The sequence below is a fragment of the Rhizopus microsporus genome (assembly GCF_002708625.1).
Source record: "Rhizopus microsporus ATCC 52813 unplaced genomic scaffold scaffold_21, whole genome shotgun sequence".
NCBI classification, from domain to species: Eukaryota; Fungi; Mucoromycota; class Mucoromycetes; order Mucorales; family Rhizopodaceae; genus Rhizopus; species Rhizopus microsporus.
In genome coordinates this window covers 300,488-326,788 of record NW_019671936.1, presented here as the reverse complement: position 1 = coordinate 326,788, position 26,301 = coordinate 300,488, and the positions used below count along the sequence as shown (strand labels likewise).

Here is a 26,301-nt window from a genome sequence, read left to right as displayed (position 1 = left end):
TGGAAGCTTGTAGCTGAAATAGCGCCTCTGGTCGACGATATGGGTTTGTAATTCCGTAACCTAACGCCATAGGGCCTCTTTTGTCCGATTGAGGGAGTCAAGTCAGCATTTGGTCAGCTTTAAGCTTTTTTTTTCTTGTGGTAGTGCATTTTTCATCAGATTTATAATTCTGTTTTTAGAGCGTAACAAATTCTTCACGATTTTATACTCGCTATTATACAGCAAAAAAGAATAAAATAAAATTGATTGATCTAAAAAACGCAATATCACCTTATTCTCAAGATTGTACCACGATTAGGGATGATTTAAAGTATTAACGAAAGATTGTATTTCTTCAAGCTATATGGAGTTTGCCAGTGTGCATAGCACGAGTAAACATGCACTCTATGTAACCAGTTCTATCTGCTGTGTCCAGCGTTAAAATTCTAAGAGTAAGATAAATCAATGGCAGACAATGTAAATTCTTTGTTGAAAAGATGAGCAAATATTATTAAGTATGATCTGAATAAGAGAGAATTAGTGTTGTCAATGTCATTAAAATCAGTATTATATATCATTTTCAAATACATATAAAGAAATAGAAAATTGAATATGCTGTTAGTTTACTAGGATTATTTCATTAAACACGTCAGGTGCCATTCCTACCGTCTATGTCAACTGGATCGATAGGAAGTTCCAAGATGTAAATCAAAATGGCTTTATTTATTCTTATATCCCTGACTTATTACTGTAAGCATTCGGTGACAGATATCTCCTTTGCTTTCATTTGCTTGAGACAACTCCATTATCGTTTTAGTCAGAATCAAATCATCCTTCTGACAAACCTAATGCTGAGAACAACCGCCCGAAAATGTCCAACATGGTATTGTTGTTAGACCGTGTTGGTTTGCAGTAGAATTTTTTTTTCACACCTTATAAATACAGTCTACTTGTTGACTGTTGAACTAAAAGAAAAAAAAGCTGCTTAGAAGATGTATATTTATACTTTTACAAAGATAAACAAAACTCAGACGAACGACATTGTGTTATTTGCTGTAATAAAGTAATGTGAAAGCCTAGAAATAAGTGAAAATTAAAAGTTTCGTTAATATAATTGCTGCAACTTAAGAATATGAAGCTGGCTTTATTTAATCAACTTTTATACAAGTGAAATATTTAATTGTGCCAATAAAAAATAAGAGATTAACTGTAATTAATACATTTAAATACTCTATGCTTAATCCTTATCAGAGCTTTAATGAGTGAGAGCGCTTTCCATGATAGGCCAACATACACATATGTATGTAGATTAAAATCTCATGCCCAAATTTACCCAGACAAATCAATCGATATCCCTGATCGGAGTTTATTTAATTCGATTTATAAAACTCAGTTCTCGTGTTTTCAAAGTAAATTAAACTTTTCTTTCTCCACCCCTTCATTTAGTTATACATGACTTCCAGCAATTTAGACTTGGTGCAAGTCTACACCAAAGGAGTCAAGGCCTGGTTTCCTGATGATACTCTCGGTTGGACCTCAGCTACTGTTGTTTCGAAAGAAGAACAAGCAGAGTTTATCAAAATTATCTTTCAAGATGACAATGACTCTGAAAAGGTAAGACCTTTAAACCTCTTTTGTGAATTTACTAACACTGCTTATAACCAGCAACATGTATTTGAATCCAAAAAAAGCGAACTTCCCCAAGCTACACTTCCTCCACTTCGCAATCCGCCAAAAATGGAAAACACAGACGACTTGACAAACCTTAGTTACTTGAACGAACCTTCAGGTACACAAAAACTTGTAGCAAAAATAATAGAAGCTGACTCAATAACAAATTGACAGTGCTCCATACTATTAAAACCCGATATGATCAGCACCATATCTATACATACTCTGGTATCGTCCTAATCGCTGCTAATCCATTCGCACGAGTATCGCTTTATGATCCTGAGATGATTCAAAAATACTCTGGCAGTCGAAGAGAAGACCTCGAACCTCACTTGTTTGCTATTGCCGAAGACGCCTATCGATGCATGATTCGTGATAACAAGAACCAAACGATTATTGTATCAGGAGAAAGGTAAAGAGGGAGTGTTTTTTTTGTATTTCTTGTCATAGTCAAAGAACCATCTCCTTAATTTTTTTTTTCCCTTCTCCTTTTATGATAGTGGTGCTGGTAAGACAGTAAGTGCAAAGTATATTATGCGATATTTTGCAACAGCCGATGATACGTCAAGCGCTGGTGTAGAATCAATGACAGAGGTCGAAAAACAGATTTTAGGTAACCATAGAACATAGTCTATCTTCAAAATGCTCACTCCTTTTCATTTACCTTAATAGCCACCAATCCCATTATGGAAGCATTTGGTAACGCTAAGACAACCAGAAATGATAACTCATCTCGTTTTGGTAAATATATCGAAATCGAGTTTGATCATCAACGAAACATCGTTGGTGCCAAAATCAGGACTTATTTGCTGGAACGATCTCGTCTCATTTTCCAACCTGCCACTGAACGAAATTATCACATCTTTTACCAGGTAATTTAATAATAGCAAACAGGACTAGAAAAGGAGAATTTTCATTAATGCGCTTTACCAGTTGTGTGCAGGAGCTAGTGATACTGAAAAGAAGGAGTTGGCCCTTAAAGAGTGGTCAGAGTTCCACTATTTGAATCAAAGTGGCACAGGTGTTATTCCTTCTGTAGATGATGCACAGGAATTTCAAGAGACCAAGAATGCGTTGGTAACGATTGGTGTCCCACCCGAGGTTCAAGCAGATATCTTTCGATTACTCGCCGCTTTACTTCATCTAGGTGATATCGAAATTGGAGGCCGTACAGATGCAAGTGTTGCTGATGATGAACCTTCACTGCTCAAGGCCACTCAACTTCTCGGCCTAGACACGATGGAATTTAGAAAGTGGATCCTTCGTAAACAGATCGTAACACGTTCCGAAAAGATTGTCAGCAACCTCTCAGTCACACAGTCTCAAGTTGTTAGAGATTCCGTGGCCAAGTTCATCTATGCCAATCTTTTTGACTGGCTCGTCACCTTAATTAACAAGAGCTTATCGTGCCCTCAGACTGATCTAATTGCCAACTTTATTGGTGTGTTGGATATTTACGGCTTTGAACATTTCCAAAAGAACTCATTTGAACAGTTCTGTATCAACTATGCCAATGAAAAGCTTCAGCAACAGTTCAATCAACATGTCTTCAAGTTGGAACAGGAAGAGTACGTCAAGGAGCAGATTGACTGGAAGTTTATCTCGTTTAGTGACAATCAAAAGTGTATCGAGCTGATCGAATCCAAGATGGGTATTCTTTCACTTCTGGATGAAGTAAGTAAATATCTGACAGTTTTGATTGAGTACTAACGCGATGATATAGGAATCACGATTACCTTCTGGCACAGATCAAGGATTCTGTAACAAGTTGTATCAAACATTCAAGACAGATTACCAAGACTATTTCAAGAAACCTAGATTCTCAAATAACGCCTTTACTGTCGCACACTATGCTCATGATGTACAATACGAAGCTGAGGGATTTTTGGATAAGAACAAGGACACTGTTCCTGACGAATTACTCAATCTGCTTCAAGCATCTCAGTTCACTTTCCTTTCAGACATGCTTCAGCCTACCACTGCACCATCCACACCAACAACGGAACAACCACCTGTCCGAAAATCAATGAACCAAGCCAAGAAACCGACACTAGGCTCAATCTTTAAGCTTTCACTCATCAATTTGATGGACACAATTGGTGAAACTAATGTTCATTATATTCGATGTATTAAGCCTAATGAAGCCAAGGCAGCATGGGAGTTTGATCCCAACATGGTCCTTTCTCAGCTTCGTGCTTGTGGTGTCTTGGAAACAATTCGTATCAGTTGTGAAGGTTATCCTACAAGATGGACCTTCCAAGACTTTGCCGATAGGTAAATGCAAACAGTGAGGGTATACATATAAAGCTAACACGACCACGGTAGATACTATGCACTCATTCCCTACTCTTACTGGGATCCTAAGAGTAACCCTGACGTGAAGCAAATTTGCCGTGTTATTCTGGATACACATGTGAATGATACCAATAAATACCAAATTGGTCTTAGCAAGATCTTTTTCCGTGCTGGCCAGGTAAACAAAGCAGTCTAAACCTAAATAATAGGACACTAATAGACTCGAATAGCTTGCATATATGGAAAAACTGAGATCAGACAAATTGAATATGTGCGCCACAGCTATACAGAAGCATGCACGTCGATATCTTGCTCGTCTTCATTATATGCGTGTGAGAAAGCTTGTACTGATGTTACAGAGTGTTGCACGTCGTGAGCTAGGCAAGCAAAAATTAGAACTGTTGCGTCAAGAGCATGCAGCGACGGTGATTCAAACAAATTGGAGAAGATATATCGCTCGCAAACGATATTTGAAGATCAGAGGATTTATTGTTCAGCTTGAAGCTGTATGCCGCGGCTGGGTCGCTAGAAAGCGCCATCAAGTATTAAAGAAGGAGCATGCGGCAATTATGATTCAAAAGATGGCACGAGGATGGATAGCACGTAAACGATACCAGGCGATACGACAGTATGTGATCAGTATCCAAACATGTATTCGAAGACGTCAGGCACGTAAGCAATTAGTGATGCTACGAGCGGAGGCAAGATCAGTGAGTCACTTGAAAGAAGCATCATACAAGTTAGAATCGAGAGTAGTAGATTTAATTGCCAACCTGACACAACAAAGAGAAGAAAAGTCTAAATTAAAACTTCAAGCGATTGAAATAGAAAACCGTATCAAGAACTGGATACAAACCTATGACAAGGTAGATCAAAGAGCCAAGTCATTAGAACAAAACTTTGGCAAACAAGATGAACTTGAAGATTCAAAATGGAAAGAACTCAAGAAGAAAAGAGAAGCACTTCAGAATGAATATATTAGTACACTAAATAAGATCAAGGGACAAGATAAGGAATTGATGAGATTAAAAGAAGAATTACTTCATCAAAAGGATGATGTAGCCAAGTTAAAGATTGCGACAAAAAAGACAAATGAGACTGATATCATTGAGCTGAAGAATCAAATATCAGCCTTAAAAGCAGCCACAGAATATAAATTATTTGTGCAATAAAAGGAGGAAAATTGATTATTATTTTTATTATTATTTTATTATCGTAGTACTTGTATCAAAAGAGGAAGGGTATTTTAAGATGACTTGTTTAATAATTTGGATTCTAATACATCTATCCTATCAAAAAGTTGAACCAGCAAATCTTTTTTAGTTGTAGCAGATGTATGAGAAGTAGGAGAATGAATAGGGGAAGGTATGACTCTTGTATTTAATCTTGTTTCCAATCTTGATATTCTTTCAGCACATTCATTTAGGCAATGCTCTAGCCTTTGATTTAATGATTGATTGACATGTTTACGTACAAGGGATTCAATTAAATCAGAAGAGGATTGAAGTGTTTGTATCAAATTGGAAGACTTCCTTATTTCATCATCCAAGGTTGATTTCAATTCTTTGACTTGTTGGAGGTTATCATAAAGATACTCAAATGGTTGTAAAAAGAGTTGCTTTCTTGATGATGATGACGACGATGATGATGCAGAGGTTGATGATGCAAGTGCTGATGTGTGGGGTGGTATGTGAGAAGGCACAATAGGTTGTTTCATTATTCTTTTATTCATGACTTTTCTGAGCGGGGCAGAGTGGATCAAATGGTGATGGTAATCGTGTCTATAGCTTGGTGTTCTGATAGTCAGGTTCTTTTTTGGATCAACTAGCCTTTTCAATAAGAGCGACGAAGGTTTAGGTAATTCAATATAAGGTTCTTTTGGTGTCATGGCAACGATAAATAAAGAAAATAAAGAGAGAGAAAAAGAGAAAGAAACAGGGAGGCTTCTTTTATATGAATACGTTAATTATGGTTGCTGTAGGGTTGTATTCATAGTCGTAGTAGCAATTGTAAATGAATTAAATGTAACACAAAAGGATTTAATGTAACACTGCTACACTGCTATTCTTGCAGTCGTGTTTCCATGTCAACCTGTCGTGATGATAGGGCCTGGTTGTCGCTTTTCTAATTTCATACCTGCCTGTTTCATTGAGGGATAGCAATCCTTAGGAGAGGAATTACGGGCAACAATGAGCGATGGTCAAGAACATGTTGGGCTCCTGATCCTCGCTGATGATTCTGGTTTATGTCGAGTGATTGATTGAAGCACGATTATACAAGTAATTTAGTACTAGGTTGAATAGTCTAGAGCGTTAATTACCTTGACATAAATGTTACTAAATTGTAGTCAAGTGGTCGACTTTGAGATAATCTCAAATGATTATATCAATAATAAATGATCTTGATTATACCTTTTTCCTAGTCAATTCATTCATTTGTAAAGACAAGTAAAGAAGAACAAGTTAAAGAAGGAAATATGACAATCATTCTTTCCAAAAACGATAAAGTCCTATCATCACGATAATTTAAACAAGGTAATCCTTCCCCATCTATTTTAAGATTTATTTATTCCTCAAAAATAGAACAAAGGGACGTTTATATAAAAGGGATAATATAATCAATACGTATATTGACTAAAATATAGACTAATTACTATTATTAAATGGGATAAAGATTTACGTGTAATGTATCATATCAATGTGAGATAGACTCAATTTAATCTTTGTGCTTTTCCATTTTGGTAGAGAGAATCAAAAGCCTATTTTCCTTTTTAGTTTATTAAATAAGAAAAACGTGGAAATGAGGATCAATGCTAAAAATATCAATAAATTCATCAAGAACAGCGCGCACATTGATAAGCAGTCAATAAAGAAATATTCTTTGTATTTAATGACTTTAGTCTTTATTACACAAATGCAGATCATCTAGACTATTTTGTTCTTTGTATCAGGGCATCACATACAGTTAAGCTCACCGTGCTGTCTTTGATACCTTCTGTTTCAATATCGTCTTTTTCAGGCAAGGCACAAATACACTTTTGCTGCCACAAAAGCTCTTTTTGCATTAGGATTGACTTTTGTGATAATAAATAATACATGTCTGTAGCTTATTGGCCGCAAAGTCTGGAAGCATTTTTTTGAAAAAAAAAGTACCATTTCTAACTCAAAATAGAGTCTATTCTCTTTCTTGAACAGCAGTAGTAAAGTCGTTGTGAAGAGCATTTTTTCATTAAATATCTATTAAGAACTTAAATGGCTGGTAGAAATGAATAATTCTACCAATATTGTCAGGCAAAACGGCTGCTTTCTGCTACCGCATCTTTAATTGTTGTAGTAAAACGTGGTAACCAATTGCATATGAAAGCATAGTGAATGTTGCACAAGTAGATGGCTCTGTTAAAGAAGTGAACCTGTGTATACTATCAAGGCGTTGATAACCGCAAATGAGCTGCAGCTGTATGCGATATCACATGAATTCAAAAAGGACCAGATAAAGACATAGAATATAAGACAGAATATAATGAAAAGCTCAAAGTGATCTGCTGGAGTACTTGTGAAAGTTATGCGGAACATCAAACTCTAAAGCTAATGTACAACAGAAGCTAGCATTGGGGATCAAGCTTTATCCTATACCTTATGCCTTACTAATATCCTACTAACCTGAAGCCAAAAAAAAAAACTGTCCATACATACCACAACTGTTTTTCATTGAAAAGCCTTGTTTGTAAAGATAATTGACTCTATTAGCCATGGTCGACAACTGTCATGCATATTTAAGAAGACACGTCTGTATACTTCGCAGAAGAGATTCAAATCATATGCCAGTTTACTTTTTGATTATACAGCATATCAAATGATGTTTTACATTTTCAAATAAAACTATATCCTTAATCATGAAGGTATTGGTTTACGCGATAGAGAGCTTTATTTTCATGACTCTTTAAACTATTCTTTTCTCGTGTAACTTTATAAGCATATTGGCATATTTTCTTATTCAGTAAAGCAGAATGAAAATATTGCTTCCATATCTTCTACTGTCCTGGGTAAAATAGAATCAGGATCCTCGTACCCATTCTTTGGATCTTGGACTGCTTTACTAATTTCACTGTAGGTATCCAATAGTAGACGAATAGCTGCGGACTGAACATGCTGATAATGTTGTGCTGAAGCTAGTTTGTCTAAACGAGGAGACACGTCTGCACTCAAAATAACTAAAGACGAGTCAAGTTTAGACAAAGCATTGGTTAGTGACACGGTATCCATGTCAGGTAAAGATGACAATGGAATCTATAGGAAAAAAAAAAGTTTGAATAACCTATGAGGCGATGAACAAACAACTTACCTCAGGGTCCTTATTAGCCAGAGTTTCTTTAATCTCAGCCAACTTTGCTTGGCTTAGTAATGAATTATACTACAAACATGTTTACATTCAATAAGAACTGGATAGTATTTTTTTTTTTTTTTACCTCTTCCATTGCGATGTCATTTAAAATATCATTCAGCCGCACAGAAATACTCTCTCTTTTGGCCTCTGTAAATGAATAAGGGAATAGAACATTCTGTTTGAAAGATGGATAAGCCAGATATTTTTGTATCTCTTTTTTGTTATTTACTTGTATATAATGCAAGCAGTTGACTAAGTATATATGCTGGTCTATAGGTTTCAATTCAACTACAGATAATTCACAGGTATGCAACAAAGGTTCTATTATAGCATCTAAAATTTCAGAAAAGCTGTATTCAGGAACGTTGTCTGTGTTGTTTGTAACTACGATAAGAGAAGAGTCATATGAAGCAAGAATTTCTTTCTATCAAGATGTTATTGTAATGCATCTTTTTTTTTTTTTAACCTACCAGTTGTGTTATCATCCCCCTAACGGTTGGTGTAATGGCCAAGTTTCTACCTGGAGGCTATAATAAATGCTCAATGTCAGAGATAATGCATGAAGACGGTGTATAAAAATAAAGTAATCACCTCTGTATATTCTCTTAATCTTTCTGCTTGGGCATTTAGGGTTTGAAAGAAATGCTTATAGGCCAAGCCTGTCATTCTTAGAAAAAAGTATAAGATAACGGTGGCTACAATTGTATAAGCATACGTACTCATGTAACACTCTTTCTAAACTTGCGTCCTTTCTCATCAACTTTCTAAGGGTGACTGAGTAAAATTGAACCAGGTTGGCCAATCTATACGATGTTATAGCATTTGGCTGAAGTACAAGTACTTGTTCTATTCGTGACTTTAATGGTCTGCAAGTTCCTTCCATAGCACATTCCAAAAGATCATCGACAGTATCGGATACTTGAACAATTACTCCAGTAGTATCTTGGTATTTTTCATTGTTCTTTTGAAATAAACTCTCAAGCATTTCTTTTTCTCCTGCACAAGCTTGATGGACCCAAGCAAGCATGTCACCTACATATCGAAGAGGATCTGGTGCCTGGAGCTCTATTGGCCTTGGTGTGCCGCCAGGGCCTCCTCTTGTCAATGCGTTCAAGAAAGCACGTGCTACCGCATCATGCCTTGCTGCTGCAAGCTCATCCAAAATCGTTCTAAAGAAAAAAAAGAAGTCAATCTTGAATATACATTGATTATGTCTATCTTTTTCTTTACTGGAATAAAACTGGTCTTCGCATAAGTGCTTTGAGAGCCTTTGCCATTAAGGCGCTCACATCAATAATATCTCCTCCAAATGCCAGTCTGCTTTCATACTGTGTCCATTTGTATAGTTTATCATAGGCATTCTCTTGATATTGTGCCAGAGAATCCATTATTTCTCGACTAACATTTAAAATATGAAAAAAAAGGCTCCCTTCATCCTATAAATGCTTTACCCTGCTTTCTGATTTTTTGTTGTCAACAGTAACTGACAGTCTTTATGTATCTGCTGAAGATGATCCAACGCTACAAAGAATTCATCATTGACCGGTTCTGACGGGGTGTTCAATATACTGATTTCTTGTTCACTCAAGGAGAACTTCTCTATAAACTTGTCAATGATCGCGATCTGATCGGAATAAGCAGAGCTGAAGAGCGATATATTAGTCTATTTCAATACAAGCTGTCCTTATTTACCTCTGTTCCTGCATGATATTTGCTTGCTCTATGACTTCTGTTGTTTCTGACTCAGCCCTTGACAACTGCTGTTTCATAATAGTACAAGTATCCTGCATTCTTTTGGCTTGACTTTGTAGTTTATCAAATTGCTAAGTTGCTTGTTTTCTAAGTATAACCTTTTCACGCCTTTCTTATATTTGTGTGTAATTACCATAACAACTTTTCCAAAAGTCTCGAGAAACTTTTTATTGGTTTCCACTTCTTTTTTCTCAATCGTTCCACGTAAATTACGTCTTAAGCTTGCTTCATCTAAGCCTGGAATATCTGAGAGTGATGTCAAAGCTAGTTTAGTTCTAGTGTCATCTACTGTTGATGAATTCAAAATTTTGTTTAGTTTGGAAGCAATTGACTTGTTTGGTTTATTTGATATAGATAAAGTAGGTCCATCTTCTGCAGTAGGCGTTCGCTGTGGTGACTCCATTAGAAACACTTACACACATACACACCTACTGGCACTCACACGCGTATCAAATTGATTCAAAAAATAGTGGCGCTACTTGAATTTCATGTCACCCAATAGAAATATCAGACAATATCGATCAAGTTACATTCGAGTTTATTACGTACATGGACATCAATTTATCAATACATCACAGTCTCAAGTTGCAAAATATCCCATGATTTTTTTTATATAAGCTGAGTAAGGAAGGGGACATGTTCAGTTATACAGTATTATTTTTACATCCCTTAAACAGCTTGTGTGGCTTATGGTTGACTTTGTCAATTTCCATTTTTGTCAAAATTAGGAAAGGGAAACTTTAAGACGCGTTTAGTGTTTTTTTTATTATCATTCGTTCCTTTTGGAAATGACAACTTTATCAGCAAATGATATTCTATTAAAACTGAAGAACTATCAGAGCTGTAATGACGAATTAGCCATGACAGTTAGAAAGACTGTACTGGAACCCTTTCAACTTGATCTATCACGACCTGAAACGATCAAACCTTCTCCAAGCCCACAAGCGTTTAAGCAAATGGCTACCAAATTAGCACCATTTGCTTTACGTATAGTCAACCAAAACTTGGAAACCTTGACTCGATTAAAAAAAGAAAAGCCAGATAAAGTAATATATACAGTCGTCGTGAACTGTTTGGTCGATTCTTCATTTTATGCATTGTCTGCTTTACGACATATGAATCCTCTGACAACTTTGAAACCATTATCCATCGAGAAGACAACTTCAAACATTATTACAAAAATAGTTGAATTAGGAGAAGTAAAGGCATTCTTTTTCACTTTTTTCATTATTAACATCTTTCACAGCACGGTAGAGCCTTACATGAACTTACGAAATTTCGAGTGCTACTAGCAAGCATCATGAAAGTTACGTTAGAAAATAATAAAAGCAGCCAAAATGATGGAAAGGCAGTCAAAGCAGGACCTTCCGCCACAGGATTATCAAGTGCTCTAAGAGATTCTTCAAACACAACTGCTCAGAGTCTATCATCCGACACTGTGCCAGCAAACATTATAAACAGTCAGTGGGAGAAAGACATGTTGAACAAGTATGACCGCTTATTCCAATTTCCTTTGGATAACACCATCAATGATCGTACAATGATACTTTTGATTTTGGCATATCAAATGAACGCTGTTTTATGTTTTTGTGAGGCAAAGGATGGATCTATAGCAAAGGTACAAGATATCAAGTTTGTCGAGTGCTTGGCTTACAATATCTTTTTTTTTTTTCTAGTTTATTCCATACTTGTTTGAAAAACCCGGCAACTTTCTGGATTGGTCGCGACAACTATTTTTAGTAGATGATATGATTGCTGAGCGACAATTGGACGCATTGAGGAAAACACTCATGAGAGTGATTAAAAGATACCCTGTGAATGGTAAGCAGGCTATGACTGATACAACCTATGACTAACAACATGATTAGAAGAAAATTCTTTATATATATACTCTTTGCAATGTCTAGCGCTCAAAACTTATTTGGTGCATAAACCAAGACACCTAAAGCTGGTGTTGGAGCAACTCGTACGATACAGCTATGTCTATGAACAGACTGCTACCTCAAGTAAGACAACATTAAGAATGTTTGAACAAGGTTGACTTATAACAACTAAAGCATCGCTCTCATACTCGTATATCCAAAAGCAATGTGAACTCTTTTTACAGCGCTATGAGCCATATGTAGATGATATTCCAGGACTGAGTGCATATTTCGCACTATGCAACTTTTATGCTTATGTTTCTCGAAAATCAAAAAGCTTTAAAGGAGGTTTATACGCATACAAGCAAATGATCCAACCTCTAGATGAAGTGATCTTTGACAAGGATAAACAGAATTATTATTGTGCAGCCTATGCAACAATGTCAAAGTTATCAGTAGCATCGTTACAAATGGATAAAATGGTCGATGATGATACATGTAAAGGTTTTATGCACTTAATATAAAGAATACACTAATGGATTTGATTTAGTTGTTGATATAATCAAAACTCTTGAAGAAGCAGAAACATACTTAAAAATATCATTATCCACATCTAATGCAGTTCAATCACAAGATCAGTATGCAGCACAGGCTCTTGTTGATTTATGTAAAAGCATAGACAGCTTTAGACAAAATGCTAGAAAAGTCTATGAATTTGCTCTGGAAAAGGCTCTACAGGAATTAAAGACAGCTGCTGAGGATCCTTTCAGGACACCACCAAGAGCTGGAGAGTTTGCCACACCAAATAATTTTGGAAAATGGAATACGATTATACCCCAGTTGAAAAAAGTACTTCAGCTCTGTATAGAATGTACCTCAGATGGTATTCGCATGATAAAATCAAAGGTAAATGGACACACGTCAGCTTTGGACATATAGCAATGACACTTGTTTTTTATAGTTTGATACACTCAGACAAAAGTTCCAAATGGATAAAATTATTACTGCCTTTGTAGAAAGCATTGTCTTGTTGGCACGTATGCAGTTTAAAGTTGAAGAGACACAGACACACTATCAAGCATTTGAACTTCTTAGAAAAGCCGAAGATCAATGCATAAATATGAAATTTAGTAGTGGATATAAATTGATATCTGGATCCTATTACAGCATGGGTGTTTCTATGATCAAGGCCGACATGTACTTCAATGCCATTCTTCCTATAAGAAAGTCGTGTGTTTTGTTAGAAAAATGCGTTAAAAGTGATATAAATGATCAAAACAAGCTAGAACTCTGCAAAAGATATGAAATTCTAGGAACTTGCTGCGTCAAGGATAGAAATTATAAGGATGCTATTGTGGCCTATAAGCTTGGATTGAGACAGGTACCTACTTCAGAGATAAGGGCCTTTGTTAAACAAGGGGAGACAACTGCAGTTTCTGCTATCATGGGGAATGACTGCATAATGCGTAAATTGATGGATAGATTTTTGCGTATCTCTGTTATTGATCCCGAGCAAGACTCGATCACTTTTGCAAGTGAACATTTAAATCTATCGGATTTCAATCCTGCTCAGCAATGCATTGTTTATGAGTGCGAATTAAAGATTTGGAATGTTATAGCACTAAAGATAAAGCTTAGTCGATTTCAACTGTTTATTATCGAAAAGCTTCTTGAAGTTTACAAGCCTGATGAATATCCTATTCGCAGAGCAAGGTACGTGTCATATATGCCACATTAAACATCATTCATCTTATGGTATCTATCAAGGATACTGTTGGAGCAAGCCAGGATTGAAAGAACTCCTGATAATATCTCTGTCGAATCTTTAAGAAAGTCTCTCAAGTGTGCCTCGGAAGCATATGAATTACTTAAAAAAACGGTAATCATCATCTTCAAATAAGCAATCAATGCTTATCTTTTCATTATTCCTGTAGGAATACGCCAACGATAGCCATCTCTTATACTATCGTCGATATTACCTTGCTTTGGCAATCTCATGGATAGCTTTATGCAGTCATGAGTTAAAGCAACCTACATCTGTTTCATTTGCTCATGCAATCCACCATTGGGCCACACTACTTCAGAAAATCAAACCCATCTATGAACACTGTAAGTACAATAACAAACGCAGGGCATATAGAGCAATAACTTGACATTATATAGCACCCACTTCAGAGGCAGAAAAACAGCAGATCTACAAAGAAATTGATGATGTTAATAGACTATACGCTCATCTTCAAATGCTATCAGACTTGTTTAGTATTAATGGACAGTATACTTTCCAAATTAATATTCTTCGTCTCTTGTTGAAACTAAACAATGGATTCCGAAATGAAAAGGATGACTCTGTATCAGGTATTTCCAGTACTTTAACATATACGATGATGATGTTGACTGGTCTTTTAAACAGATTCAATCATGATAACTTGTGACATTGCAAAAATATACATGAACTTAGGCTACACTGGTAAAGCGCTTGGTGAAATAGAAGAAGCTAAGGAGGCCATATCACGATACAGATGCTCTGCATATGCCGAGTTAACATATCTCCTAACCTATTCACAATACCTTGCAAGTATCCGCAAATATAATGAAAGGTACACACATTCTATCTTGTATGATTTATACAGGGCCTAATACCCATTTTTTTATAATATAGTAAAGACGCCTATAGTAAAGCAAGGCTTACATGGGCATACCGTGCTTCGAATGAAACTAGAAACACACAGCAGACATGCAAGCAACTTGTAACTAAGTCTCTTATTTTATCAGAAGCGCATTTTACCAAATGTATGCTGCCTTCAAATACTTCAGATAATGCAATCAATGGATGTACTGCTGCTTTACAAATACTAGATAGATGTCTTAAAACATTGAACAGTTCAGGATCCTCTGAGGCTAAGCCGCTGTCTGATCCATTCTCTAACGATACTGAGAGAAGAGAGCGTGAGGAGAAACTATCCATCAAAGATTCTCAATGGAGAATAGCTCAAAAAATGGGAAAGTACATGGAAACTATATCTAATCTATACATGACAAAAGGATCATGGAATGAAGCTAAATACTATGTTGTTCAAGGAATCAGTCTCTCCCAAAGAGTACAATCCAAGTCAATGCTCTGTCAAGCATTTCTCTGCTCAAGTGACTTTAATTTACGCTATGGCAACCTAGAAGAATCACAGAAAGACATTGAACGAGCAATACAATGCAGATTTAGTGTTAGTTCTACTAATATCGTATTTACTACTAAAATTTAATAACACTTCTATCAATAGAGTCGTAATAGTCTTGACCAAATCCAGATATACACTGCCACAGCAAGCTTATCCATTGCAAATAAAATGTATGAAGAGGCTATCCAAATGTATGATGAGGCAAATAAGTCTCTGGATGCTTTATCAAACCCAAAACACGTTGCTTCTCTTGAAAAGATTGGCGATAAAAATCTAACTGACAGTACGGATTATATGGATAGTAAGTGTTATCATTCATTTACTACAACTCCATATTCATCCATCATTTTAGTCGACATGGCGCATTCATATAGTCCTTTACAACGTATGAAAAGCAATAATATTATACAGAAAGGTAAAGTATAGCCATTTATCAAACTGAATGTATGCTCATCCTTGTTTTTTCTTTTTTCTTTATAGCTGCAATATATTATCATAAGAATGCTCCTATGGATGGTATATCTATGCTTGAAGATCTTAAAGACTCGGGTCTAGAATATGACGAGGTATGTAGGCTTATTCAAGTAGCTAATAAGCTAAATACATGTTTAGTTTCTATATAATGCAACAATGGGTCACTTAAAGTTGGAATGCATACTTGCAGAGCTAACAAAGTATGATGGTCTGAAGCAGGAAGATATTAAATCCTTACCAATCATGAGCTACACATCAAAACAAACACGAACCTCAACAAGTGAAAGAACAACAAATCATCTTCACACACTATGGAACGAACTAGCTGACTGCTTAGCGCAAATAACAGATGCATTTCAGACTGGAGTAACCCGAGAGCGAGTTATGGCGATTCATAGGACTTGTAATGATGCTGGCCTCGCTGCATTTCTTAAGACTCAAGTTGAAGCCAAGATACAACAGTTGGCGAATAGAAATGCATTACTAAGTGCTTATTACCTGGAAATGGCAAAAGGCATTCACATTCGCAGACTTACTCGCAGTTCTCTAAGCGAAAAGCTACAAAAACTTAATGGTTATCTACCTTCCTTGGATGATTGGCCGGCAGATGATCACGAGAGCAGCGGTAATCATCCTCGTCTGAATGCTGCCACGCTTATGCCAAAGTGGTTACAATCCCACATTACGACTCTTTTAGAGCAATACGACAGAGATCATTTGTTAGATGATGCCCAATTTCAGCAACAGTATGTGGACATCATTCCTTCCAACTGGACCGTATGCTCGTTAACCCTTGATCCAACTCATAATGACCTATACGCCGTTCAAATGCGAGCTGGAGAATCGCCATTTATTCTCAAACTTCCACTTAATAGGATAGTTAAACGATGCAAGGGCGAGCAAAATGAGTGCGTTGAATATCAAGAAGTGGATACTGAAATGAAAAGCATTGTTCAAGAAAGTGATGAAACAATTCAGTACAGCTCTCAATGCAAGACCCCAGAAGCTGTGCGTGAGTGGTGGACCAAACGACACTCTTTGGATACTCGATTGAAGAACCTGCTTTACAGAGTTGAAGGATGGTTTGGTGGCTTCAAAGGGATTCTGTGTGGTCAACGTATGGAATCAAGCAGTCAGATAAAGAAGTTTCAAGAAGGGTTGGACAAGCTTATTCATAAAGTTGTGATGAAGTCAGCAAACAAGAAAGCAAAGATTGAATTTAGTCTTCAACTTTGCCGCATCATACTACAATTAGGAGAATCACCTAGTAATAGGGAATTAGAAGATGTTGCTTGTTTTACATTATCTTGTTATGACGATTGCTTGATTGACATAGACTCAAGCAGAACCAACGTAGACGAGGCAAGTATAAGTAGCGGCAAAAATTATTGTGTATATTGCTCACTCGTATTTTACTTAATAGGTGACAAAGGGCCTTCACAGCCTTATAACAGCCTATCATGAAAATGCAAAGCGTAATGGTATTGATACGAGCAGTAATAAGCGTAATGATCATGTCATTCTCATACTTGACAAGTACATGCAAATACTCCCTCTGGAAAGCTTACCGATCTTACGTAAACAGGCCACCTCCCGTTTACCCTGCTTGTCATTTTTGCGAGATCGTATTCTGTATGCTAAATCAAAGAAACTGGGCGATATTTCTATAGTTAGTGACGAAAACAATGCAGGGAATAATATATCTGTTTCAGGACAGAGTGTATATTATGTGTTGAACCCCTCTGGTGACTTGCTAGATACACAAAAGCAATTTGAAAAACTGTTTAAAAGGTAGACTTGTGTACATGTGCAAAATCAGGACAGTATTAACAGCATATTGATTTAGCAATCAAAACTGGAATGGTATAGCAGGAGCTGCTCCTATGGAGTTACAATGTAAAGATGCCCTTTTATCCAAAGACATTTACATGTAAGTTTACATTCAGAAAGACTGAGGGAGGCCATTGATTAAATTGTTGTATTTTATAGGTACTTTGGTCACAGTGCTGGACAAAGCTTCTTACGAGGGACGACTGTAAGAAGCCTTCCCAGATGTGCCGTTTCAATTCTTATGGGCTGCAGTAGTGGTAAAATGGAATCAAATGGAGAATATGACCCTCATGGTTATATTTTGAACTATCTGATTGCTGGAAGCCCAGCAGTGCTTGGTAACTTGTGGGATGTGACGGACCGAAGCATTGATAACATCACCAGGCATATGCTACAAGCTTGGGGCGCTATTGGTAAAAACCAAGGAAGGAGCCAAGAGAAGTCATTGGTGCAGGCTCTTACGGAGTCAAGGGACCAGTGTAATCTTCAGTATCTGATTGGAGCAGCACCTGTAGTGTATGGTGTTCCTATATACCTAGAATAATTTTTTTATTCATCACAATTGCGCTAAAAGCCTTAAAAATAAAATAAAATAGTAGCTTTCTCAGCCCAATGCACTATTTATTACTGTACGAATCTCGATAAGATTTATTTCACAAAAGACATCAATACATAGCATCAAATACTCTTACGGCAATAACAATGAGATATATTATCTTTCATTCTGTTTATGATTTTATTAAATATAATTACAATACAAAGCACGATACAAGGAGAAGGGACTTTAACCGTTCCCGTTTACCCAGTTTCCAGTTTCACAAGTCTGTTTTTTTTTTTTTCTGAGATATTTTTTAACATATTTCTTCTAGCGCACAACAGAAACACATTGCTAGTAAACTATGCAAAAGAGAGGAAAGACATGAATATGTGTTGTTGCCTATACAGATTAAAATATACTTACCATCCCCAACAGCATGAATGATCTTCCTTAGGAGGCTGTTGCTGTACTACAATTGTCTGTGGTGGTGGGCTATAATATTTCCCCTTGAAAGTTAATAAAGAGCCTTAATAATCAACATAATATATATATTTACGCTGGTTGATAATATCCTCCTTGTTGAGGCGGTGGGTAATAGCCTCCTTGTTGTGGGGGAGAGGCGTAGTATTGTCCTTGATTATTATTCATAGTATGTATATATTATGTGTATAAAAACAAAAAAGAATAAAATAAAAATCGATGCTATTTATATTCCACTAGCCACACAGGCACCACTTTTGCATTACAGCAAAATTTGTGTTTCCGCCAAGAAATCGTTCTTTTTGGCTGTAATTCCGGATTTATCATGAATCATCTTATTACATTGCAGCTCTACGATTAAAGAGAGAATTGTTTTTTATTTTTTTTATTTATACCCAATTGGGGCGCATGATAGTTTCAGATCAATCATGTAAGGAGACTAAAAGCCCCTTCTGGGCGCAAAGAGTGAAAATGTTGAGGGCTTTAAGAAAGGTTAAACTTGTAAAGTATATCGAATCGCACTGCTTGAAAAACAATATCGATACCAAAGAGAAGACAGGCTTAACTAATTCGCTTTATGTTACTTTCAAGGATTTAAATCTCTCTCTTTCTTTCTTTTCATACATCTGCAAAATAATAATGATTTGGATATATTGATGTGCAGGCTTATTTGGACGACGATCTGATTTTATACAGAAAGCCCACTTTCACTATTACAAATAGCCACAACAGGTACACCTCTTACCAATGATACCAACAAGCAACACACCTAGTGGAAAAAGAAGCAATTCTCTATGCTTGCCAGAAATAAACCTGTGACGAACGTGAACAGAACAGAGCAACCCTCATTATCGATAACTTGATGTCAGGCCCATTTGTCCAGTATCATGTTTATATTCTATACACTTCATACGTATGTTATTCTTATATAACGCAACATGCCTCAATTCTCATTGATCTTGACTAATGCACTTAATAACCCTATTTGTATATAAAATGACGCTGTTTGTAATAATGGGCTTTCTCTTTCTTTCGCCTTATTTATAATAAAGAGGTTATACAGAAACTCATTGACATACGTCTACATTTATTATTATTTTGACTACATCGCAGCGAATATATTATACTTGTTTATAGCAATTTTATAAAGAGTCTAACCTCTAAACATTCATCCATTCAACCCGTTGTGTCGATGAAACGACAGTATCAGCACCTATGTGTATCAATTGCAGTCTCAAAATAGATGCAGACCTCCAGGGAGTTGTCTGCTACATCTACTTACGTGTCATTGCCGAAACAACGAAAATGCATACTTCTGACGGATGAAATGCATGAATTGAATGAGACACAACAATACTACGAGAAACATTGAGATCTACAAAATATTGCGTCAAACTTTCTTCCGCTTCAGTTAAAACAGCAAAAGACTCTCCTCTCTTCAAGAGTACGACGGCGACCTGATTTTTTCTTTTCGTAAATGCTTTCAGGACCCGTGACAATAGCGTTTGACCCGCCTCTGGGCTGCGCGAATGTGAATTCTTAACCATCTCGCAGCAGCAGAAGCACTTGGACTTTTACTAAAAAAAAAAAAAAGCCTAGTTTTCTTGTCATTAGAATACAATGCGTATGTCCTCATTTTATTCATCTGCGACTAAATATATTGTAAAGATAGGTCTTTTTGGAGGCTTCTTATCAACAAGATCTATCGGTTCATCAACAAAATGCCCCTGAGCACTTTTTTAAAGAAACAATATGCCCATGTTCAATGCCTGTAACAGGAACTGTAATTGGAAGCGGTAATTTAAGTGGCAAGCTCAATACACTAAATGTCATAAAAGGAGTGAGACAAAAAGGGAATAGGTCGCTTCCAAGGATGATATTTCTTATGAATACAATGAACAGTGTAACACAGCTAACACGAGTATTGCTGTTTATGGAACTAGTATTCAATCGGTCAAAGAGGGAAAAAAAGCCATAAAACAAGGAGAAAAAAAAAAGTTGGCTTAATTGCACAGATAAGCCAGGGCAAAAACAATTCAAAAATAGCTTCTTATTGCTAAATGCAGGGACAATCACAAAAGAATAAAATGTGGTTGTATAGAAACAAATAAATCAAATGCTTAGTCGATTTTGATTGTATCAATGAAAGAGATCTATGGCTTCTTTTAATTACATGCGACGCTCTCTCTTCTCCTACATTTCTTTATTTGCCTTATAAAAACTAGCTTCTCCTTTTTTTTGTCTGTTTCTCTCTCTCTTTTCTCTAATTCTTGTTTTCCTTTTTTTTTAACAATGGGGTTTATTGAAAAGTTACGCACACAGTATGAGTTGCATCAAGTGAATAAATATACAAGAAGAAGAGAAACACAGTCAGACTTTGAATTTAAAAATAAAGACTATTACAAGGCTAATTATCAAAATGGGATTTATATCTCGGCGCCACAGAAGATCTACTTATGGACTGCCACCGTGTGTTATTTAAAAAAGGCTAAAAAGAGAAAATCAATCGCGCTCGAACAGAACAAGACATCCGAATCATATACAAATTTATAATAAAATGTGTAAAAATAATTATTTAATCTAAAAATAGCAATCTTTGATTGAAGAAATGACTACATTCACATCGCCCTGCAGATTATTTGCAGTTTGAGGTTGTCATACAGATGAATGTTATAGCTTTAAGATGAAAGAAAGAGAGAGAGAGAGAGCTTATTATTACAAGCAGGGTTATTAAGTGAATCAATCATGACCAACGAGACTTATGCATGGCGCATTATATCAGAATAATGCATTTTATGGGCAGTCTTTTTGTGATATTAACACTTATTTTTGTACTGCACTTTGTCATTATGTATTAAGGGTCTATTCGTTAAATTACTGAATCAATACTAATAAGGATTTCCAGTTGAAAAGATCTTCTTCAAAAGACAAGTCAGTAATCAGTATATACAGGCACTTTCCTAGTATGAACTGATGATTCTTGAATTAGTGCTTCTTTAGCTTTACTATTGAATACAATTTATTCATAAATATGTAGGATAAAAAAAGCACAATTTAAGAGTATATCTGATAGTTATAGATTAGTAGGAGGAGGAGGAGCATTTTCCATCTGAGTTGGTTGTCTCTTCCAAATGATATCTATTTCACGTTCATCCAATAATCTCTTTAACGTCGTCTCCCAAGCATCTATTTCTTTATCTTGAACATTTCCTCCCATCTCTAACAATTGGAGCTTCGGTACTCCATCCTTGAGTAATACATCTACCATGGCTTCTAAATCTTGATGAACGATTTGGTTACAGCCAATGTCAAGATGCTTAATACCACTCTCTCTTAATGCTGGTAGTGACTCAGAGCTTTCACCAAATCCACCGATGACATTTCCAAACAAGCCCAGGTACTCTAAGTTCGTATCCAGCAATATTCCAAAACCTTTGGCCTGAATGGCATTCTCTCCCAGCTCTAGATGGCGAAGGTTATTCGTTGTGCCCTTAGCAAGAAGGGCAGCGCCTTCATCATCAATTTGATTCTGACGAAGTTTTAGTTCTTGCACCCCGGATTCTGATAGATAACACGATAAAAGCTGGAGTGCGCTTGATTCGATACTGTTGTTATCCAAGCATATATGTGTAAGTGTTTTGTTTGTAGCCAGTGCCTGACCAAGAGCAATTACCAGTGCATTACCGTGTATTGTTCTCGCAGGATCGTTCTTTCTTATGTCTTCTTCTGTTAGCTTGCCTTCTGTTTGTTCCATAGCTGGTGGAGGTAAGCTTATCTCCTCTTCCATATCAGACACCACGTCCATCATCTTCAGTTTACGGATATGCTTATTATGGGCCAAAGCAGAAACTAACACGGCTGCACCGCTCAGCAATGGATTGTCTGATAGATCAAGATCCTCTAGTCTACTATCGTTATTATTGATCACTTGTGAAAGACTGTCTGCACCTTCGGGTCCAATCTTATTCATGGCCAAACTGACACGTAAAAGCTTTGTGAGCACAGGTGAAAGAGCTCTGATGGCTCTGTCGTCTAATCCATTTCTTGCCAAGTTGATTTCTTTTAGACAACTATTTTTGGCTAAGCTGTCTGCCAGTAACTGTACTGCTTTATATTGATCGTCTGTGTTTGACAACAATCCCTTATTTTCTAAATCAAGCTTGATCAGTCCTTCATTAGCGGCCAATCCTTCACAGAATGAAGCAAAAAGGACAAGATCCTTGCCAAAGGTAGCGTTTCCAAGGTTTAGCGCTTCAAGTGTTTCATTTAGAGTTAATGCTTCGCTTAATTGATCCATGCATTCCGCATCAAGAACGTGTCCAGAAATATAAAGTTCTTTAAGTACTGTGTTGTGTGCAATCGCTTGGAAAATTCTTGCTAGATCCTTTGTTGAAAGTCGACGAAAGCTCAGAATATGGAGAGATACAAGCTTAGGATCGTTGCTTTCCAGTTGTTTTACCCACTGATCTACAGCACCGTCGTTTCCTCCCCACACCATGATTTAGTTGAGAAAAGATATCTTTTTTTTGTTCGGACTAAGTGACTTTTTTCTAAAAGGGGGAATTCCTCTGAGAGTCTTTATTTTGCTTTATGCTAATATTATTTGAACGCTCTTATCCTTGAGTGCTTTTTTGCTTAAGACATATCTTCTCGATAGCTTCTTCTTTTTTTTTAATTTTGAATATAGGATAAAATATGTACAAGAGAAAAAAAGTATATTATTCTTCTTCATCCTTTGTTTCTTGGGTAGACGATTGAACGATATTTAAGCTTCCTCTTCGGACATTGTTATCATCTATGACTTTTTCAGTTTTTGGTAGAGGACAAGACTCTGAGGTGATCACCTTGGGCTCATCATTTGAGTCTGAGGTTTGCAAAGTCCATGGTAAAGCACCCATTCTATACACTACATGAGCACAAGAGTATATACAGTGCATATATATTACATACCTTGCATAAAACATTTGTAGTCGTAAACGCATAGCTTCGTGATAAAGATCTGGTATACTTCTATTACTATATAAGCCTTGTCTTATATTTCTAATCAACACATAAAATTCACAAACAGCCACCAGTCTATCACGGCAAAATCGATCAATACATGCCCAGTCATCAAAGTAAGATATTCTAAAGCGGTAAGGTAACGCTGTACCATCGTTCCTTCCGCATGCTTGACATCCACTAAACACTGTTGTTTGATTATTACTATTACTAAATCTTTCCCACATCATTGATTTGGCTGCCGAGATCTTCAACGGGTTCTCGCTTACTAGTCTCTTGGCTTGTTCTTCTGCGAACCCTTGAGGAGCCTCTTCAATGAAGCAGCTATTTAATGCAATCGCTTCATTAACCTTGCGTGCTGACAGTCGAGAGTTTGGACCAAATCTAAGACAGGCTTCGACATCCTCTTCTTGACAGTTCTTCATGAATGGTATTGAATGAATCTTTTTAAGAGGCACCGATTTTCCTGTTTCAACAAACTCTTTAAATTCTTCCAACATGAGTGAATCAATTTCGATATGCTTTCCATTCAATGGCTGTGACATCTTTTCGGATAATAAAGCAGTAATATCCTTGACATGATCTGGTGTCTTGGGCATATCATTATTATCTTCGTTAGTATTATTTTTCATCATTTCTTCCATTCTCTTTCGTAGTTCTTTCAGTTGCATCTGCTCAGCTGCCAACCTTTCTCTTGTCTCTTGTAGTTGATTTTCCAAGTGCTTATGTGCTATTTCCAAGTTGTGTTTTTCTCTTTTTTCATTAGCAACCATACCGTTAGCTTCTTCAAATAGACGTCGTGATAAATCTTCAAGTTCACTTTCAACCATATCTTTTGAATGTTGTATTTCTGCTACCCGTTCGATTTCATCTACGTATTTGTCATTCAATAATTCCATATCGCTTTGTAATGCTTGAAACTTGGCTGTTTTATCATCTAATTCTAAGGTGACTTGCTCTAAACGACTGTTGAGTTCTTTGATAGATTCCATTTGCTCAGCAATCTTGGATTGTTCATGTTTCAATTGCTCTTCGAGTATAGCAATTTCATTTTCATGGTTATTCTTTTCGGACAACAGCTCTTCGATGATAGGTATAGTTGAACGACACAGAGCACAATATCTGATATCTTGTTTGTCAATAATCTTTTGGCAAGGGCAATCAAGATTGCTGTCTCTTGGCGTGGTAAGTGAAGTTGTTGCTGCTGGCTTTAATTGAATGATCGGAGAAGAGGAGCTCGGTGAGATGGGTAGTGATGGAGGTGGAGGAATGAACTTGGCCTCATCGGTACTTTTTGTATTATTATTATTATTATTATTATTGTTACTCGGAAGTGGTCTTTCAATAACAGCTTGTAGACTGGAATATAAGTTTGCAATTTCTTCGTCTTTTACTTTGCCATGTTGCTTTGTAGGATCCATTTTGTTATTATTGTATTATAAAAATGAACAATAATAAATAAAGAGTAAAGAGAGAAAGAGAGAAAGAGAGAAAAAACAATTTAACTCCCTAAGGCGTGCACATGAAATGAAACTACACGTGATTACAACTGGATAGGAGTGACTTGTCCCCTCCAAAGGTCCTTTATTACTCTTTGATGAATGATGTGTCTATCCACAATGTCTGCAACATGACATTGCCTAACATTTCCATACATGTGACCACCTAAACCACGTTGATGTATAATAACATTTCCAGCAAACTTATGTCCTAAAGAGAGCAAAATGAATCCTTGTTATCTAAAATAACACTTGATATTACCTCCAAAGTGACTTGTACCCCACACTTCTATTTTTCTGGTTAATCCTTTCTCTCGAATCACCCTTTCAAATTCTTCTACAATCAATGGACCAATTCGACCACATCGCATATCTCTGCGTCCATGGGTGCAGACTAAAATGAATGCATCTGCTTGCATATCGTCACACTCAACATGTTTGGGTAAACTGGAGGATGCATCTTTCCACATTGTGTCTAGAACAGGATAAAATGTCTCTAAGCGGTTAGGATCTACATCCTTGTAGATCTTGAATTCTGGAAATACGATAATGTCTGTCGTTTTAGAAGAAGCCGGTCGATTTGCAACAGTAGACAAGATGGCTTTATCATCGTGTGTAGGTTTGTTCCCTTTTAACCATCTGTTCTTTAAGTGATCTATTGAATGAATGATGCCTCCGGGGTGCGCTTCTACTTTTGCCCTCGTCCATTCTAGAGCATCAGGACCAATACACGCGACTACATGTCGTAAGCCACTAGGACGTACCATAGGTTCATGAATCTCTATTTTTCTGCCTAATACGTCAGGTATAGGATGTGCCTGACATGGTACATATCCATTTGCTGCTACTTTGGCACTATCGGGACAGCATGGTTCAAACCTTGAAAACTTGAAGGGTTTATTATCAAATGGGATGGTAGAATACAATCTTCTACGACATATGAGTGCACTGCGTAACATTTGTAAATGAAAAGATATTTCGAGTTTGATTTAAATAATAAAAGGAAGAAAGAAAAAGAATTTAACCGTGTCGCGCTTTTTCGGATAGATGTGAGTTTTTATTTCAGCAATGGATAAAGAACAATGCACTCTTTTTAAAGAGCTCTTTATGAGTCAACTAGTCAATAGAACTATACTTGTTTCTTTTGATATATGTATAAAAATCCCAGTAGAGTGTCATACTGAAAAGATATAAAAAGAAAGAGTAATGTCTACAGTCTGTGTGCTTGTTTACAAGTTCATTCTCCGTTTATCACCTCTTTTTCGCCGCCACTGAACCTCTGACAAAGATCCCTAATCTCTTTGTTGAATCTGAATTTATTAGCGAACCATGTTTCTTGTCATTTGACATTTTCTCACCTTACA

General features: G+C 36.5%; 9 protein-coding genes across 9 annotated transcripts; 4 read left to right on the top strand and 5 right to left on the bottom strand.

Moving 5' to 3' along the window:
- Positions 1-1,301: 1,301 nt before the first annotated feature.
- RHIMIDRAFT_294927 (uncharacterized protein) lies at positions 1,302-5,161 on the top strand. The gene is made up of 9 exons (XM_023614135.1): positions 1,302-1,593; positions 1,645-1,768; positions 1,825-2,062; positions 2,151-2,263; positions 2,323-2,522; positions 2,584-3,324; positions 3,374-3,924; positions 3,976-4,123; positions 4,176-5,161. The coding sequence occupies exons 1-9, from the start codon at positions 1,432-1,434 to the stop codon at positions 5,115-5,117; spliced, it is 3,219 nt and encodes a 1,072-aa protein (XP_023462554.1). The 5' UTR covers positions 1,302-1,431; the 3' UTR covers positions 5,118-5,161.
- Positions 5,160-5,989, bottom strand: RHIMIDRAFT_267918 (uncharacterized protein). Its single transcript, XM_023612037.1, has 2 exons — positions 5,359-5,989; positions 5,160-5,310 (listed from the first exon to the last, which is right to left on the bottom strand). Exons 1-2 carry the CDS (start codon positions 5,831-5,833, stop codon positions 5,192-5,194), a joined length of 594 nt encoding a protein of 197 aa, XP_023462553.1. The 5' UTR covers positions 5,834-5,989; the 3' UTR covers positions 5,160-5,191.
- Positions 5,990-7,934: 1,945 nt separating this feature from the next.
- RHIMIDRAFT_241351 (oligomeric complex COG6) lies at positions 7,935-10,483 on the bottom strand (the record flags this gene model as incomplete). The annotated part of the gene is made up of 11 exons (XM_023609566.1): positions 7,935-8,231; positions 8,287-8,355; positions 8,411-8,503; positions 8,558-8,752; positions 8,799-8,855; positions 8,920-9,023; positions 9,070-9,497; positions 9,559-9,726; positions 9,780-9,971; positions 10,021-10,151; positions 10,214-10,483. 11 exons carry the CDS (start codon positions 10,481-10,483, stop codon positions 7,935-7,937), a joined length of 2,004 nt encoding a protein of 667 aa, XP_023462552.1.
- Positions 10,484-11,841: 1,358 nt separating this feature from the next.
- On the top strand, positions 11,842-13,985 carry RHIMIDRAFT_70825 (uncharacterized protein). Its single transcript, XM_023615586.1, has 4 exons — positions 11,842-12,440; positions 12,493-12,848; positions 12,904-13,655; positions 13,710-13,985. Exons 1-4 carry the CDS (start codon positions 12,311-12,313, stop codon positions 13,840-13,842), a joined length of 1,371 nt encoding a protein of 456 aa, XP_023462551.1. The 5' UTR covers positions 11,842-12,310; the 3' UTR covers positions 13,843-13,985.
- A 108-nt stretch (positions 13,986-14,093) lies between these two features.
- RHIMIDRAFT_70804 (separase) lies at positions 14,094-18,077 on the top strand. The gene is made up of 10 exons (XM_023615585.1): positions 14,094-14,297; positions 14,353-14,539; positions 14,602-15,160; positions 15,218-15,416; positions 15,468-15,530; positions 15,596-15,681; positions 15,728-16,951; positions 17,013-17,380; positions 17,436-17,519; positions 17,579-18,077. The coding sequence occupies exons 1-10, from the start codon at positions 14,183-14,185 to the stop codon at positions 17,961-17,963; spliced, it is 3,270 nt and encodes a 1,089-aa protein (XP_023462550.1). The 5' UTR covers positions 14,094-14,182; the 3' UTR covers positions 17,964-18,077.
- Positions 18,078-18,376: 299 nt separating this feature from the next.
- Positions 18,377-18,605, bottom strand: RHIMIDRAFT_241349 (uncharacterized protein; the record flags this gene model as incomplete). The annotated part of the gene is made up of 2 exons (XM_023609565.1): positions 18,377-18,449; positions 18,514-18,605. The coding sequence occupies 2 exons, from the start codon at positions 18,603-18,605 to the stop codon at positions 18,377-18,379; spliced, it is 165 nt and encodes a 54-aa protein (XP_023462549.1).
- Positions 18,606-20,250: 1,645 nt separating this feature from the next.
- RHIMIDRAFT_267887 (uncharacterized protein) lies at positions 20,251-21,022 on the top strand. The gene has a single exon (XM_023612036.1). The coding sequence runs from the start codon at positions 20,730-20,732 to the stop codon at positions 20,988-20,990; it is 261 nt and encodes an 86-aa protein (XP_023462548.1). The 5' UTR covers positions 20,251-20,729; the 3' UTR covers positions 20,991-21,022.
- A 403-nt stretch (positions 21,023-21,425) lies between these two features.
- On the bottom strand, positions 21,426-22,963 carry RHIMIDRAFT_267886 (RNI-like protein). The gene has a single exon (XM_023612035.1). The coding sequence runs from the start codon at positions 22,933-22,935 to the stop codon at positions 21,511-21,513; it is 1,425 nt and encodes a 474-aa protein (XP_023462547.1). The 5' UTR covers positions 22,936-22,963; the 3' UTR covers positions 21,426-21,510.
- Positions 22,964-23,086: 123 nt separating this feature from the next.
- Positions 23,087-24,929, bottom strand: RHIMIDRAFT_315907 (uncharacterized protein). Its single transcript, XM_023615030.1, has 2 exons — positions 23,388-24,929; positions 23,087-23,336 (listed from the first exon to the last, which is right to left on the bottom strand). Exons 1-2 carry the CDS (start codon positions 24,857-24,859, stop codon positions 23,156-23,158), a joined length of 1,653 nt encoding a protein of 550 aa, XP_023462546.1. The 5' UTR covers positions 24,860-24,929; the 3' UTR covers positions 23,087-23,155.
- Positions 24,930-26,301: the final 1,372 nt, after the last annotated feature.